This window comes from Coffea arabica, chromosome 11c (assembly GCF_036785885.1).
Source record: "Coffea arabica cultivar ET-39 chromosome 11c, Coffea Arabica ET-39 HiFi, whole genome shotgun sequence".
Classification (NCBI taxonomy): domain Eukaryota; kingdom Viridiplantae; phylum Streptophyta; class Magnoliopsida; order Gentianales; family Rubiaceae; genus Coffea; species Coffea arabica.
Window position 1 is genome coordinate 39,693,914 of NC_092330.1, and position 14,149 is coordinate 39,708,062.

General features: G+C 34.0%; 1 protein-coding gene and 1 long non-coding RNA gene across 2 annotated transcripts; both read left to right on the plus strand.

Moving 5' to 3' along the window:
- The first annotated feature begins 3,346 nt into the window (after positions 1 to 3,346).
- On the plus strand, positions 3,347 to 6,010 carry LOC113717044 (uncharacterized). Its single transcript, XM_027241691.2, has 4 exons — positions 3,347 to 3,494; positions 4,276 to 4,537; positions 4,691 to 4,754; positions 5,032 to 6,010. The coding sequence occupies exons 2-4, from the start codon at positions 4,338 to 4,340 to the stop codon at positions 5,341 to 5,343; spliced, it is 576 nt and encodes a 191-aa protein (XP_027097492.1). The 5' UTR covers positions 3,347 to 3,494; positions 4,276 to 4,337; the 3' UTR covers positions 5,344 to 6,010.
- Positions 6,011 to 11,263: 5,253 nt separating this feature from the next.
- LOC140017059 (uncharacterized) lies at positions 11,264 to 13,787 on the plus strand. Its single transcript, XR_011823366.1, has 2 exons — positions 11,264 to 12,331; positions 13,387 to 13,787. It is a non-coding gene; the product is annotated as an uncharacterized lncRNA (long non-coding RNA).
- Positions 13,788 to 14,149: the final 362 nt, after the last annotated feature.

Genomic DNA, 14,149 nt, shown 5'->3' on the forward strand with positions numbered 1-14,149 from the left:
GAAAACAATTGGACAGGAGATAATTTGAAAAACGTATCTGAAATAATATTATAACATTTTTTATTATATGATATATACGAGATAAAGAGATTATTATATATTATACTTATAATACGAGTAAAATAATATATTTAAGTTTTTTTTTTTTTTTTGCGAATTGTGGTATCCAAACGTTAGTAGCTTACATACAAAGAAAAACGGTGAACTCACGAGCTTCAATTAATAGATTTAAGTAGGACTTTACATGTTTTTCATTAATGTATCTTCCACTTCTTAAAACACTATTATTTGTTCAAACTCAAAAGTAAATGTTATATTAATGAGCACAATTGTGTAAAATTCATATTGAAGTCTAAGTAGATATCATGGAAAATGGTACACAAGTGAAAAGGAGATCATCATGATCGGAAAAATAAAAGCAACACATAGTATTCACCTATTATTAAGGGTTTTTCAACAAGTATACTTAGGACACTCGTTAACACGATTAATTTTCACCTAACTTGTCATATATATCATCAAGGGTTTTTCTAATGAATGTTTTAGAGCACTTGTTAACATATCTAACATTCATTTAACCTATTATACATATACACATACTAACCATTATTGTCTTCTATTGTATTTGTATAATTTCCCTATTCAATCTTACCTACCATTTGTTGTATTTATTTATTCTACCTAATTAATCTTATATTTTTTCAAAAATATAATACTTGAAATATATTTTAACGAATGCCCTACAAACACTCGTTAGATAGACCGTATTATCATTAGTAAATTTTTATGGATGTTGTTGTAATTGTGCATTTAATTGGATTTGCATGTCATGAAAGATTTTAATCAGAATGATCCATTTCTCATCTCTTACATTTTTCTCCCCTCTCTTACTTAGCATATATTAACAATTACAATCTCGTAGCATATTACAGTAATTACGATGTCTTAGCTTATTACAACAATCACAATCTTTAGAGGCCATTATTTGTTTACTTAAGTAGTGTATCACTGCAACCACATCTTTGATCTGCCAGTACCTGTTTATATACGTAATGTATTTTAACAACTAAAGTCTTTAATATGACATCATTTATATATTTAGGTAACATGTCATGATAGCCATAATAAGTATTTGACATGCAACTGTATATTTGCTAAAATGGTCTAAAAGTAGATGCCAATTCTATAAGTACGAGTCAACCCAACAAACTTATCATATATACAATTGGCAAATCATATGCCTGTATACATTTTTAGAAGGAAAATCTCTTGATGCCATAAACTCATCTGGTTTGATTGCCATAAACTCATCTGGTTAAATCAAAATTTCTAACTTTAAATTTGTATGCCTGTGATTTGTACTGCATTATGTTATTATTGCATGGTAGTCCTTTATAGTACGCCCCCAGATACTGGGTCATGTTTTCAAGGGATCAAGTTTCAAAGCAAATAACGGGGTAGAGGCACATATCATCAAAAGTTTGCTTTGAACAAGATTGGCAATAAATGTGCAGCACAAATAAACAGTGAAGAAGGGATTTTATGAATTTGGAGAGAAAAATCTAAATCTAAACAAAATGCCTGCTCATTTACAAATTATTTTTTGTAAAAGAAGTGTTTCTACAAAAATTGGAAATAGCTTTTTATTGTGGTGCCAAACTCGAAGAAGACCAATCTTTGCACACAACACCACATTACACTGGTCTCTTGATTGTTTCCAAAACCTTCAAAGAAAATGCAATATAAATATTTGGAAAGACGAGACTGTAAACATGATGATTACATATACAATTAAGGAATAAGCAAGTGGTAAAAAAATCTAATAGAGGAAAAGACTACCTTGCGAAATTCTTTCAAATGACTCGATTTATTGTTGTATGATTAATTTTCTTCAGCATTTGATGTCCCTTTTTTTTTTTCCCCTTGTCACACACTAGTAACAATTAGCAAGAGCCAATTAATACTTTTGTTTGGATTGTGAATTATTAGAGATATTTTTACTGTAGCACTTTTTGTGATGTGATGTATGTGAGATAAAAAGGTAATTGGGAAGATAAAAATGTGTGTTGAAAATTGTAATGATAATGTAAACAAATATATTTTGGCAAATAAATCACAATCCAAACAAAGCTGAAAGAGCATGGTGCGCACTTACAAAAAGTCAATTTTGCCATCCTTAAAGGAAAGAAAAATACATGCATAAAGCATAAGGAAACTAAAAGAGTAGGTTGACTAAATAGCAGAGCCAAGGTAATAAATTTACTAGGTACTTCACTAGTGAACCGCATTAATTACGTCTTTTTCTTATAAGAAAAACTTTCTTACACTATGAATAATAATATACTACATAAGTTGGATCCAATTTAACTATTCTTTCAATTAGAATAATTACAAGTTGATATATCACATCCTAATCTAGATTAGCAAAAGAAAATTTTCCCAAAACATCCCAACAATAAAAGAACCCTACGTACATACAAGTGACTTCTGAGGCAATAGTCGTTGCCACAATGGAATATTTCAAAATATTCCCTTAAAAGAAAGAACTAATCACGTGTTTCTATTTCATTATTGGTTTGTTTGGATAGTTATTTATTTGTAAAAATTTCATTTTGATAATACATTTTTCAATCATCTTTTGCTTGCATCATATATATATATATATATCACTGCAATTTTTTTTTAAAAAAAATATTCCAAATAATCTACTATCTAAACACACTGTATATTTTCCAAACAAGAGTTTTGTCAACAAATTACAAGGATGGAAAAGATTTTCATAATCACTACAAAAATCAAATTAGTACACTCTAGCACTTTTTCTTCACAAACTCATGTAATCACACTCTAGCATTCATTTTTCTCTTTTTAGGAATTTGAACTAATTGTGCGAGTTTTGTGCATGATATGATACCTTTAGAAAAAAATGAACGATCCTAGCTGTGCAAGTTACTTGTATTCGATCCCTCTGTCATTAATATATATTGTTTCATACTATGAACGTTTTTATCCATTCGTTCAAGGATTTGCTTGAAAGGCAAGAAGATGGGCATTAGTTAAAAAAATAAAGATGGAAAGAGGTTTCCAAATTATTACAAACTTAAAGGAGTATACTTGCAAAATAAAATTTGAAACAGCATGTACTGCTGAAAAATTTGAAATAAGTTAGTAGAATACTTTAGACATGGTGTGCAGTAGTTGCCTCCCACTCCCACTGTCCCACACCTTCCCTCCACATGACTTATAAAATTTTTTTTAATATTTAAAGAAAAATATCCTTTTTCTTTTTTCTGACTCTTTCTGTCATCCATGTGTATAAATCTGATGGACTGCTTCCTTTGTGAGCCTTCTTTTCTCTTGTCCAAGGCAAGACCGACTCTCTTCTTTCTCCTCTCTCCTCCTTGTGTTCCCCTCTTGTTTGAAGTATCCTCCTGTAACAATAGATAGAGGAGGGGAAAATATACCTCCTTAACAATTTTGTACAGCTCGCTCAGGTAACCGGCAATTCTTCTTTCTTTCTCTTCTCAAATCCCCCCTTTCTTCTATGTCTTTAGCTTAGATCTCTTCCGGCTTTTCCATTTTCAGCTCAAAATTTTGAGCTTTTTTAGCTTAGACGTCGGAAGAAATGTTTTTGAGGTCAAAAAAGTTTTCTTGCCCAAGTTTCGACTTCAACTTTGCGATGATTTTTCTGGGTTTTCATAATTTTTTTATGACCCTTTGTTCTAATATATCTTTTGTGCTGTGTTGTAAGATTTGGGTCAATTGTTGTGTTTTCTTTGGTAATAGTAGTTGAAATTTAACGGATCTGAGAAGAGATTTTTTTTCAGCTACCAAAAAAAGTAGGTTTCTATTTGAAATCAAGGATATATTTCGTTTTCTCTTCTGTTTAGAACGAGGTGAAATCCTTAGGAACCTCAAAAATTATCTTCTCTGGTGAATATAAAAAATAAGTTTTAGAAATCTCTGGAACGGATCTGAAATATTGAGTTACCTTTGAATTTATCGATTAATCCAGATTTGCTTGATCTCCGAAAATTGCCATGTTTTTTGTTTTTACCTACAAGTCAAAAATTCCTCAGCAGCCGGCTATTCAGCTCCCACTTTGACCAGATCCATGCTGATCTCAAAAACTTACATTTTTACGTCAAAATTACTTCTTTAATTCTTAATTGTTTACTTGGAGATTCCCTATTGAGCTGTGTCTCTTGGGATATTTGTCTTCTAATCCCCCTCTTATCTTCAGTAAGCATCTAATTCATGTGGCTTTTGGAACAGGTGTGGCGATTCTTTTTCATAACCAAAAAAAAAATCCAAAATCTCAAGGAAGAAAAGAGAAAATGAAGCAAAACGGTTTTGCTGCCTATGAGGAGAGGAGAGCCTCTGTCACCATCTCTGTCCCAAGTTCAATTGTTCCAGATTTCACCACTCATGGGAGAGAGAGGGAGAGGGAAACTGTTGTTTGCCCTAAACCAAGGCGAGTTGGAGGCCTTAATCCGGCTATGGCTGACCCTATCAGACCTCTTCGATGGCATGTGAGGTAATTATCTGAGGAACATGGACCCCCTTTTGTATTTGTACAATACAGGAAAATTACCTGAGTTCTTTATCAAGTTTTTTTTTTCCCAATTTGGGTATGATTTTGAAGATTAATTTATGATGGGCTTATTATCTGTGGTGGAAACTTTTACAGCCATCAGCAGGAGGTTTGTGATGCAAAAGCTGGAGCTGAGTTGTTGGATATCATCCTTGCAAAGGTGTGTGCTTTTTTCTGAATTTTAGTTTTCTACCCTGCAACTGATCTAAGACTCCTAGGTTTTGGTTGTTAGTTGCATATAGGTAAGCTTTCTAGCTGTTTAGGTGGTCGAGGGTGGGCTAGATGATTAAATTGTTTAGCATCGGCAAGTTTACTGTCGCAAAATTAGGATCATTTTTTTTATCAGACTTCTGAAGTTAGTTAATTAAACCTAATCCCAAATTTGGATCATTAGATTCATGTTTTTACTGAAATGAGAGTTTCTTGTTTTTGGACAGGGTGGTTATGGCACGGAACAATCATCGTGTACACAGGCAGCCTCGTCGCCCCCATTTTTTAGTGGGTCTCCGCCGAGCAGAGTATCTAACCCATTAATTCAGGATGCTCGATTTGGTGATGAAAGGGTCACCCCAGTTTCCCCTCGTGCGATTCCGATTCCCTCCGGTTTGGCATCGTCCCCGTCCTCATCCGCCAGGAAAGCCGGCGGGTGCGTCCGGGCGAATTTTGGCAACAATCCGGCTGTGAGAATTGAGGGGTTTGATTGCCTGGACAGGGATCGCAGGAATTGCAGCATCCCTGCTCTGGCTTAGATAATAAGAATTTGTTTTCCCTGAACAAGTCCAATTCATCCCAGATCGAGTATCCAAAAGCAAAAAAGATATTTGAGAAAGTACATATTAGAGAGCAAAGTTTGGAATACTTCTACTACTATTGATTAGCATCATCAGCAGCAGCAGCAGCAATAGCAGGTGAAGAGAAGAATTTTGAAGAGTTTCACGAAATCAAGAATTGAGGAAGTGAACGAGAGGTCGTTAGATCCTTTTTTGGTCTAGTGTAAATATGTTTGAAAAAGGGTCTGCAAGTGTATATTGTTAATGCGTCTGGTTTCCTTTCCTTTTTTTTTTTTTTGTAAGTATAAGATCTGAGTTGTTATTAACCAAAAGGGTCCATCTGTAGGAGTAATTTTATGAAGGTCTGCTTTTAGATAAGAGAAGATCAGTGATCTGGAGGGGTAGAGCCCTCTTGATCATGGTGATGTAAGTATTGAGGAGATGATGAGAGGGTTTGAATTTGATTGCTACCAAAAAAATTCGTTGTCCATTTTGGGGTCGTTTTGAGAATTTCCAAGGGCGGTTTTCTGATGAGAATCTGTAAAAACCAAGTGTTGTGGGTGTTATCGAGTCGTCTATGTAGTCCATTCACTTTGTAAATATATATATATATATATGTTATAAATATATAATTTTCTTCCGGCAATGATTCCTCCTCGTTCTTTCCTTTTTTTTGTTTTTAAGCTCTTCTGTTTTCATTTTCAATCGGTTTGGATGGTCCATGATGATGATGTCTGGTTTTACTGTCACGTTTGCTGATGATGATGGGTATATGATGATGATGGGTATATGATGATGATGATGCCGATGCCTTTGCTTAATTGCCACGCGAAGGGGATTTTACTGAGGCTGGTGGGCGGGTCATGGAGAGGGTGCATGGATGGATAGCAGAAATTTGTTGTCTTTTCACCGTTCCGACTTGATTTCTGAGATGTCGCCTGCTAACCACTCCCAGGTCATCGCGTCCGTGTAAATTTCGTTCCAAAGAGTAGCGAGTGGTTCAAGAAGGTCTAGAATTTGGTTGCTGGAAAATTTTGGTGGGGTGTAGTTGGAGGTGGGCACACAATTGTTGAGATTTGAGAAGCAAAATTGGTTTTGCTTGTGGGTAACTTGGGAGTAGGTGAGAAGGTGAACGGAGATTTTACCGTGCAATCATGTTAGTAGATGTGGTCTCTATTTGACAATGAGAAAAATCTTTTTGTACTTTCACCAAAGCAAGAAAAAGTTAAAAAAAAAAAAAAAAGGAGTGGCTTGATTGTGCTCAAAGGAAAATATGCTATTGGATCTCTTCCGGAGCTCCAATATAATGAGTGTAGTCTCCAAGGTGCTTTAAAACAGCTGTGAAAGCATGGGAATTTCAATCGTAAAAAGTCAAAAGGACGCTTGATAGGGCGTACGGGAACTCCAAATTCCGAAGGGGCTTCAAGTCAAAGGAGGCAACTAAATTAACATCATGATGTCAAGAGTTGGTTTTTCATCTACGAATTTTGTATCCACATTCACACCTCACAATTCAAAATTTTTGCTGCCATGGGTTTGTTTGGATCGTGTTTTATTTGGAATATTTTTACTGTAGCATTTTTTGTGATGTGATGTGTGTGAGATAAAAAGGTAATTAAGAAGATAAAAAGGTGTATTGGAAATTGTAATGATGATGTAAGCAGATAAAATTGGGGAAATAAAACACAATCCAAACAATGTTGTGCACAAAAATAATCTACGCTAGTATGTTTGGAATGAAGATTATTTCACTCTATTTATATATATTGATCTGTTTGCATCATCAATACATTTTTTAATCACCTTTTTATTTTACATATATCATATTAAAAAAGTGTTACAGTAAAAATATCTAGAATGATTTACAATCCAAACACGCTTAGTTATTGTGTAGTGGTATGAGTTTTGAATACAATTATTTTTTCAAAAAATTTTTATAAATATATTTTTTATCTCATATATATCAAATCGTTATAATATATTATTTTATAAGAACTCCAAAAAAAAATATATATAATAATTCAAACGGACTCAAAAGGGCATCAAGCGGGACAAAACATAGTAATTATCTGGTGCAGACATCGGTTAGCATGAGCAGCATCTTCATAGTGGTGTACAGATATGAGGTAGATTTCATATTCATATGGTATGAAAGAATAATGAAGCTAAGGATTTTAAGAAGTGAATGGCTAGAAGCCTAGAACAACTTGTGGCAGTATTGGATGGAAAGCAAAAATGCAGCACTAACGACATGTTGAGACCATAAAGTATTTAAAGAAAATTTTTTTTAAACAGGAGGGATGGAATTTAAAAAAGTAAAAAAAGAGTAAGGGAATTTAAATCAAGAACCTGAACATTCTAGCGTTTTTTACCTTAGTTATTAGACGAAAACATCTTCAGCAAGTATTCACTTTCCACTTTTGATCTCCAATTGTTTGGATAGGGTGTTATTTGAAATAATTATTATAGTATTTTTTATAATGTGATGCATATGAGATAAAAAAAAGTGATTTAAAATATAAAAAATATAGGTTAGAAAACTTATTTACAATGCAAGTCAAATATTATTTGAACAAAATTTAATATCCAAACGTTATGTCCATTTGTGTGTGGGGATCAAATGGAAATAACTTTGGAATGTATACAAAATTATATCCATTTGCACTAACTAGTTGAACTTGATCATGAATGAGCTAAAACAGGTTAAAAACCAAAAGTTACAAGTTTGAGGAGTCATCAGTCATAACATTGGAGCTCATGTTCTTCCATCCATCGAGAAGATGAGCACGAGTCAACTGGTTTACCGACACTGGGATTTGAAGCCTCCCATGTGCCTTTGTTGTGTAACTTACCCATTCATCGCCTGGTGTTTAAACTACTCATTTTAGATCCGCATTCATTGTTCTATTTTTTTTCGATCTGCATTTATATTTGAATTTACTTTAAAAGTAGAGGAGATTATACCAAAAATAAGATTATTGAATTAAACGATCAAGCACTGGTTCATCTTTGTTGAACTACCTTTTTTTTTTTGTAAAATAATCAGTTTGTTTGGATAGAATATCATTTGAAATAATTAATGTAACATTTTTAATGACGTGATATATGTGAGATAAGAAAGTGATTGGAAGTATAAAAAGTTGAGTTAGAAAATGTGTTTATGATACAAGTGAAATATTATTTGGGATAATTTGCTATCCAAACACTTTTTTTTTTTTTTTTAAACAAGGGAGAATGGAATTTAAGAAATAGATGAATACTAGGGAAAATTTGAATGCAGAGCCTTTAATCTTTGGGACCTCAACTTGAATTACTAGTTGTTGAATGTGTTGCGATTGTACATATTTACTTCACACACAAACCATTTACCCCTCAGTAGTAGAAACATGGATAATGAACATAAAATAATTGCGTAAATTTTATATACACTGACAGTGTATACATTATCATCGTTGGATCTATAACATGCGTAAAAGTTAAATTTTAAATTTAAATTTTACATATTTGTCATTAATTTAACGCTGACAGTGCATAAATAGTGTATGCACTGTAAGCATAGGAAAGATTAATTCAAGATAATTTAGGATTACAAGTTCAAGAAAATTAGAGTAAATTTCACTAGAATTGTGTCTGCAGAGAACTCTTGTTTTTTCTTTCTGCTGGTATTGGAGGCCCAAGCAGGATAACTTTGGGTATCGTCGACGTAAAAGTATTCTAGGAACTTGGCGCCGAAAATGCCAATATTGTTGTGGGCGGCCTATTGAGCCAGTAATAATTAGACGAGCTGAGTCCGCAAAAGCTGAACTCAATGTACTCACGGTATATGAACATTGGGCTCAGGATGATGCCAGGGCAGATGCCCTTACTGTGTAACTCTTCAGTTATTTATAAAATATGATTGCCATTTGAAGAAAAAAAAAATTAGAGAGTTAAGTTTCTCACAAAAAAAAGAATAAAAATCTTGCCAACCAATTAACAAGTTTCTATGTAAGCATAATTAAATTTGGTCTACAAGCTCCTAGATAGTCATGAAAATAAAACGACTCGAGACGGGATGCAATATAATTCAAATTTAGACCTGTCCATTTCGGCCCAATTTTTGATACTAACATAAGCTGAATTTAAGCCCTAATTGAAGTTTTTGCAGAAAATGTACTGTAATGATTTAATATATGTGAGATTAAAAGATAATCAAAAAATATATTCAAGAAAAATGTAAAATATTTTTGGTGAAAAATGACTTTCCAAACAAAGTTGGATGATTTGCTTTCCATTTGGATTTAAAAAAGCTACACTTAATAATAATGTGCAAAAAAATCTTTTTTTTTTTTAATTCAATCAAGCTGCGCTTAGTATGTCGAGGTGGTTGAGGTTAAGGTCCATTGAATTAATTACTTTTTTTTTTTTAAAAATGGCTACACTTAATAATAATGTACAAAATATAATACTAGTATTTGGCTAATTTTGCCACTAAGGGTGCATTTAATAAAACTAAAATCTGAAACTGGAATTCATTAAATTATTAAATATTAAATCTAATACATTTGAGTGCATATCGCATTTAGTGATAAGTGAATAAGTTTTCTCTTAATTTTCGGAGCAAATATTGTTCAGAAAATTCAGTGCCATTTAACAATTCAAATGTTCAATTTTTTATTGTCAAGTGATCTGAATATATTAAGATCTAATTCTGTTAACGTTTTAAGTGCTGGATTAGGTTATCAAATAAGAACTAAATTAGACAAGTTGGTACCCCAGCTACAAATTTGGGGTCTAATGGATACGGAGGAAGCAAGCTTTTGGCATTAGAAATATTCCAAAGGTCGTGATGTCAGATACAGAAGGCGGGGAAGTCAAAAGGGAAGGAGCCGGTCTCCATTTGCAGTCCATAAAGAGGACCAGGTTCCTGCCTCAGATCTCTCCCACTAAAGCGGCAAAAGGGCTGCTCCCTCGTCAGGCGTCAGCGTCACCAAGCCCAACGTGCCACCGTTTGAGTAATTCAAGAGCAGCCCCGCCAGGCGCCTCATTTCCGACGTTTCCCGCCTACTGATTCATGTCACCAACCAGGTGCCTACCGCTAAGATACAAAGTACTAGTACTGACAAGAAAAGAAAAGAAAAGAAAAAAAAACTCACAATTTACCATTTGCACCATATAGCAGTCTATATCGCTAATGTTAAATACATTTGGATACTAAATTTATTTTAAATTCTATCATGTTACTTGGATCACACAGATACGATTTTTGAGTCATTTATTTTACATTTTTAATCAACTTTTCGTATCACATATATCAAAAAAATATTATAATAAATATTTCAAATAATCTTCTATTCAGATATAGGGAAATTCCATTATTCTTTTTGAGTACCATACTTATGATTCTAATCTAATAAACTCTTGCTAACATCATTTACTAATTTAAACTCCTAAAATCATCTAATGGTTAATATCTCTTTTAACACATCTAATGGTGAATTGATACTCATTGGTATAGTACCCAAAAGGTTCTATAAAACTCCTCCCAAAATAATATAAAACTAGTTAGTGTTATAAACAATTAGGAGTATTTTTTTTGCTCATTAGCACTAAATTTTTGTTTATTACTTAAAGAAATACAAGGAAAAGACATAAACTTTATCTCCAAAAAGAAGAAAGAAGTGGGAAATTTTCACGAGGAGTAATTTTGTCCATTTACTAGTCTAAAACATTTTTGGCTTAAACTAATATGAATCTCATTTTATTACTCTAGTAGTAAATATATAGATAACTATATATGAATCTCATTTTATTCCTCTAGTAATGTTTCACGTACCTATGACGCATTAATCTCTTGTCCAATTGCGTGCTAATTAGTCGATCATAACGATGCGAGGTAATTAAACGTTGAGGATGGAAATGTAGGTCAAATTAGATGCTACTACTATCATCAAACTTCTCATGGGTGTACATTGGAAAAGAAAGTATATACTGTATGCAGTATTGTTTTTCTTTCTAAAACCAATTCCACGAACCCAGTAGCTGCAGAACTTATAGACCTCAATGTATAGGTTCAATGTATTTCTTGGATGTACATGATGCAGCATTTTTTTTTGGTGAAATCATGATGCAGCATTGCTCTTCGTGAAATCACATTATGCATGGGTATGTGTACAAGAAAGGTGTTACGTTGGCCATTGTGCCATCAAATATTCAAATGGGACGAATGAAATGGCTACTGATCTTGTCAGCATGCAAGCCAATTTCTCGAACCGATGCTTTCCAACTCCCCTATATATACATCTTGAAATTGGAAATCAAATTTAGCACACATCCCACTTTGGTGGATGAGAATCTTTATTACTATAAGGGGGGCAGGCTTTTGTTCCTAAACAAACCAAAATGAAGAGGCAAGAAAGAGCATTGCAAGAAGGGTTTGGAGTCTTGAAGACAATCTCAACGACGACAGCAACAAAGAAAAAAGGGAAACCGAGAGTTGTCAAGGAGAAAACAGACGAGGTGGGAAAGGTAAACATAGAAGAGAATAAGAGGGATATTGATGGAGAGGTTGCTGAGGAGGTGGTGATGGTGATGGAGCGGGATGAGTGGCCATGCTTCTTCTGTGCAGTTGTTGAGCAATTGTCATGGGGGACTTGTTGGTCACCTTTCTGGGACATAGACCTGATGGGGGAAGCTTCTCATGCATTCTTTTCTGATGTCGCGTGGGATGATGATATCTGGGATTTGAAGGATATCAAGGGCTCCCCCACGCCGTAAGAAAATCCTGGAGAATTAGCTCTGCGCTTGTTGCATCAACCAAGTCTTCTGATCATTTATTTCCTGTTTAATTCTACCAATAATATATGGCCACTAGTGTTATGGTGCAAATTTCGTTCAAACTTGGCTTCGAAATCCAAGACGCTGCCAAATCGTGATCTGGGAACAGCGTGAAGGTTAAATTAGGCGGATGAAGCTGCAGCTAAATTAGGTGAATCTGAAAATTTTTGATTGCTTTTTAGGTTCAATCTATACCATGGTATTCTATAAAAAATTCAGTCGTTTGAATGTATGGTAACTTAATTGTTCTTACGTTTCTTTTGAAGTAGAATTGTTCTTATGTTGTTGATTTATGGTTAATACAACTGAATTTAGATGCAGAACAGACTAAAACAGGATAACGCTAGGCTAGACTAGCTAGTTCTGCCGATTCAAAGATTCACCTGAGGAAATAGTGCTCCTTTTCTTCTTTATCACGGAGTGTAATAAGTGATCGGTTTCAGTTTTTTTGGTGAAATTCTTCAAAGACTTGTGAGAAAAGCCAGTGAAATCTGTTTGCCAAAGATGATTAAAAAGAAAAAAAAGAAAAACCTTACCAGTTGCTCATGCAAGAATATAATTTTACCCAGGCAAATGAACATTGAGCAGCAAAGACTAGGAAAAATTTTCCAACATCAATAATTTGAGATTGACACAGGAATAATTTTCCAACATCAAATTTTCCCCATCTACTTGGAGACAAAGGATGATTCGGACCCAAGAATGTGGGTATTCCTTCTTGCATTCCTCAAGCTCCTTGAGCACCGGAGATGAATCTGTGCATCCGAACATAGGCAACTTCCACATGGTCCTGTAACGTCCATCATACTACACAGGTGACCTGTGATGCTCACGGTACACAAAACCGTACTACAAAAGAAAGTTTAAAAAAGAAAAGTTTTGTGACATCATTTCTTCAGCAAACCAGATTAGAAATTAGGAAATGGTAAATTAACTAAGAAATCTAATAGTTACGAGGTTGTATAAACAAAAGGGACATACCAGCAAGTAAGGCCCAAAATTTACTAGGACTGAATGATAAATGAATAAGGGGGATCAGTAAGTATTCTTCAGCTGGTTGAGAGTGCGAATCAATTCTTGAATTAGATTATGTTTGATAGGTTGCAATTTTATCATTTATTTTATTATTAATTTTCTCTATTAACTGACTTGACGTGAATTAATTATTAGATTCTACTCACTTTTGACAATTCGTATTTATTTCAGGGGAGAGTTGATCGAAAACATTAAAACAAGTGCCAATTGAGCAATCATCAGGAAAGAGGTCGAGTAGCGGTCATCCAGGAACATTTTTGAAACAACTTTTTGGTAATTTAGAGAAGACAACATTGAAAAAGAAGAAAAAGCTGGAGTCTTGGCTTGATGGGGGGGGGGGGGGAGGACAGTAGCAGTAGGCTAATTAGAATCTTAGATACGAAATGGAGATTGCAGAGGATTAGCACTACCTTGGGAGAGCTTTTGCTCTTTGACTTTTCTTTTGTTAGCTTAGGAGTAGCTTCAATTCAGTATGTCAAGGAGAACATTGGAGACCTTTGACTTTTCTCTTGTTAACTTAGGAGTAGCTTCAATTCAGTATGTCAAGGAGAACATTGGAGACTTTGACTTTTCTTTTCGGCTTCTAGTATCTTTTTCTTCCTTCGTATGATGAGATGAAGGGAAGACATTAAATCATCTTCTCTAACTTTGCTTTTCTTTATTCCTTCGATTGAATTGAATTTGCCCATTTTCCAGTCAATGGCAGATGCTTTCTTTTCGAGTTCTTGTGGGTCTTTTGCATTAGGGATGAGTTAAATTCCCTTTTCTAGTCTAAGAGCAACGGATGCTTTGATTCGCCTAGAAATTGTGAAATCGATTTAATTTTTTCTTTTCCTTTTATTTATTGGTATTCACATATTCTTTGATTGCAGTACTTATGATTATTTAATTAATTGATTATCTTGGATCCGGATAATTAGTTAACTTGATAATC

Bases quoted from the DNA above. Each gene is read 5' to 3' on its own strand.
- LOC113717044 (XM_027241691.2), top strand. From the start codon at position 4,338: ATGAAGCAAAACGGTTTTGCTGCCTATGAGGAGAGGAGAGCCTCTGTC. The intron at 4,538-4,690 runs GTAATTATCTGA...AAACTTTTACAG, and splicing joins CCTCTTCGATGGCATGTGAG to CCATCAGCAGGAGGTTTGTG. The intron at 4,755-5,031 runs GTGTGTGCTTTT...GTTTTTGGACAG, and splicing joins TGGATATCATCCTTGCAAAG to GGTGGTTATGGCACGGAACA.